Source organism: Salpingoeca rosetta (assembly GCF_000188695.1).
Source record: "Salpingoeca rosetta unplaced genomic scaffold supercont1.148, whole genome shotgun sequence".
Lineage (NCBI taxonomy): Eukaryota > Choanoflagellata > Craspedida > Salpingoecidae > Salpingoeca > Salpingoeca rosetta.
Genome location: NW_004754790.1, coordinates 1 through 2,816, shown reverse-complemented (window position 1 = coordinate 2,816; position 2,816 = coordinate 1). Strand labels below are relative to the sequence as shown.

The following is a 2,816-nucleotide window of genomic DNA, read 5'->3' as shown; positions in this document are numbered from 1 at the left end:
TCGTGTGTGGTGGTGGTGTCGTCGTGTGTGTGTGTGTGTGTGTGTGTGTGTGTGTGTGTGTGTGTGTGTGTGTGTGTGTGTGTGTGTGTGTGTGTGTGTGTCCGTGTCTGTGTGGGTGTGGGTGTGCGTGTGGGTGTGCGTGTGTCAATGCTGTAATTTGTAGGTCATTGCTGTGCGTGCTTTGCATCCTGTCCGCCACTGTAGTTTGTTCATTTCCATCAGTCCTCGTCTGTTCTGCTTGTTTGTTTGTGTGGACACCATTCCCATCTCCACTGTCCCCGCATACGCTGTTTATTTTCGGTGCCACCGCAATCTTTTTTCCATCCCATCCCCTCCCCTCCCTTCACTTTGCTTCGTATTTCTTCTTCCGTCTTTGAGAATCCACTTCATCTCCATCACATTTCGTTGACGCGCGTTTCTTCCTCTTGTTCCCGTGTTTAGTTGCTTGTCGTCTACCCATAGAATGTGTGGTGTTTGTTACATGTGGCGTGTTCTGTTTTACCTTGCTTGCCTGGTGTGATTAAACAATGAGTGAGAAGCGATGTCTCATCCCACCACCACGCCAGAACCACACAAAGTCTTGGTTCAGGATCATCGGACGGAACATGCGTGAGGTTGTCGTTGCGCACTGTTGTCTTTGGCTTGAAAAGTCGTGCAATTCTTTCGCAACTCTTCCCGACTTCACAAACAACAACCCACATCAGCAGAATGGCGGCGGCTGTCCTCCCACAGCTCCCACAGCTCCCCCTCCATGATGCTGCCGTTTTGTTGGCTGTGTTCTTCCTGGTTGTGTGCGCGTGCAGTGTTGAGGCTATCGCCACACCACCAACACCAAACAGGGCCAAGCTGGCGCAAGATGACAGCGGCGCTGTGCACGTCAACTCGAGTGACCCAGCAACCCAGCCCGTGTTCCTAAATGGCGAGGACGTTGTTTTGGAGATGCAAACGCTGCGTGGAACCGTGGTGGCACAGCAGAGCATCTTGCAGGCGTACCAGTCAACGGTGCAAGCACAGCAGAGCATGATTGCCGCACAGAACAGCACGCTTCAATCCCAGCAGAGCATGATCGATGCTCTTCGAGGCAGGGTGTGTGAGGCGACTGCCAGCACGTTTGGGCAACTCGGCTCCTCTTCATACAAGTGGCGTGGCGGCGTTTTGGCCAACAACGGCCTGATCTATGCGGCCCCGCACAACTCACCTTCCGTCCTCATCATCGACCCCAGGACCAACACGGTCGACACGTCCTCCATCTCCGGCTTTGGCACAGCCACATACAAGTGGGCGGGTGCCGTTTTGGCGCATGCAGGTCCCATCTACATGTTCCCGTCGAACAGCGCAAGCATGCTCATTATCAACCCCGACACCAATACGGCTGACACCACAAGCATCCACTCGCTTGGCACCAGTGCGCGCAAGTGGTACAGCGGTGTGGTGGCTGACAACGGACTCATCTTCGGCGTCCCTTATTTTGCCACGTCTGTGCTTATCATTGATCCTGAGACCAACACCGCCGACATCACAACATTGGGCGGGCTGTCTTCGGATGCATTCAAGTGGTATAGCGGTGTTCAGGCACCCAACGGTCTCATCTACTGCGTCCCAGTCGCCGCGTCTTCGATCCTCATCATCAATCCAGAGTCGCTGACGATGGATGTCACCACAATTCAAGGCCTTGGCACAGGTGCCTACAAGTGGCATGGGGGCGTGCTTGCGCAAAATGGGCTCATCTACACCATCCCATACAGTTCCACGACCACACTCGTCATCAACCCGACCACCAACACTGCAGAAACCCTCGCCGTGCCCGATTCTGCTCTTCGAAGTGGGCTGGCGGCGTGCTCGCACCCAACGGCGACATTGTCGGCATCCCCCTCGGCGCCCCATCGGCTCTCATCATCGATCCCACAACGAACACAACAGACACAGCGACCATCGGCGATCTTGTTGGATCCTACAACTGGTGGGGCGGCGTGCTGGCAAGCAACGGCCTCGTCTATGGCATTCCGTTTTCGGCTGAGTCCGTCCTCGTCATTGACCCTGGGTGCTGAATAGGAAGGACTTCGTCGTCGCTTGGTGTTTGCGAGCAGGCACGACAGGCTTTGTTGTTTGGACTCAGGGGACCATGTCCACGGCTGTTCTTTCTTTCTCCCAGCTGTTCCTCCCTCTTTTACCGCTCGCTCTGCTTCCTTATTCTGTCGATCTTCACTTGTTCCACGCTCACACAGCCCGAGTTCATCTCGTTGAAGCGTCCGACCTTCTTCCCCTCGTCACCGAGTTGTGTCTTTTGCCTTGGATGTGCGTGTGCTTAATGATCCCTCCTCCGGCTCTCCTTTGCACAGACAATCCATCTTGATTTGTTAACTTGCCAACCAATACATAGTAACCATCGCGAATGCAATCACTCGCATCTATCAGTCTATCAGTTTCAGTGCAAGGGTGAGAGGAAAGCCACAACCAAGTGAAAGAGAAACAAGGTTGGTTCGTGGTCGCGTGGCGTTGTCGCTGCTGACGGCCGCATCTTTGGCATCCCTTACTCTGCAAATGCGATGTTGATCATTGACCCAGCATCCAACACAACCGATGTGAGGATGTGTCCTCTGTGTCTGGACCTCATGGTGAAACAAGTGGAAGAAGTGGATTGGGGGTGTTTTGGCAAGGAATGGCAGAATCTACGCGGTGCCAAACAATCACGATGCGCGTCTCATCGTGGACCCGCGCTGCGTGCTTTGACAATGTGTGTGTGTGTGTGTGTTTGTGTGTGTGTGTGTGTGTGTGTGTGTGTGTGTGTGTGTGTGTGTGTGTGTTGTAGACCTGTA

General features: G+C 54.0%; 1 protein-coding gene across 1 annotated transcript; it reads left to right on the top strand.

The window, feature by feature from the left end:
- Positions 1 to 708: 708 nt before the first annotated feature.
- On the top strand, positions 709 to 2,383 carry PTSG_11521 (uncharacterized protein; the record flags this gene model as incomplete). Its single annotated transcript, XM_004987384.1, has 2 exons — positions 709 to 1,800; positions 1,824 to 2,383. The coding sequence occupies 2 exons, from the start codon at positions 709 to 711 to the stop codon at positions 2,046 to 2,048; spliced, it is 1,317 nt and encodes a 438-aa protein (XP_004987441.1). The 3' UTR covers positions 2,049 to 2,383.
- Between the last annotated feature and the right edge of the window lie 433 nt (positions 2,384 to 2,816).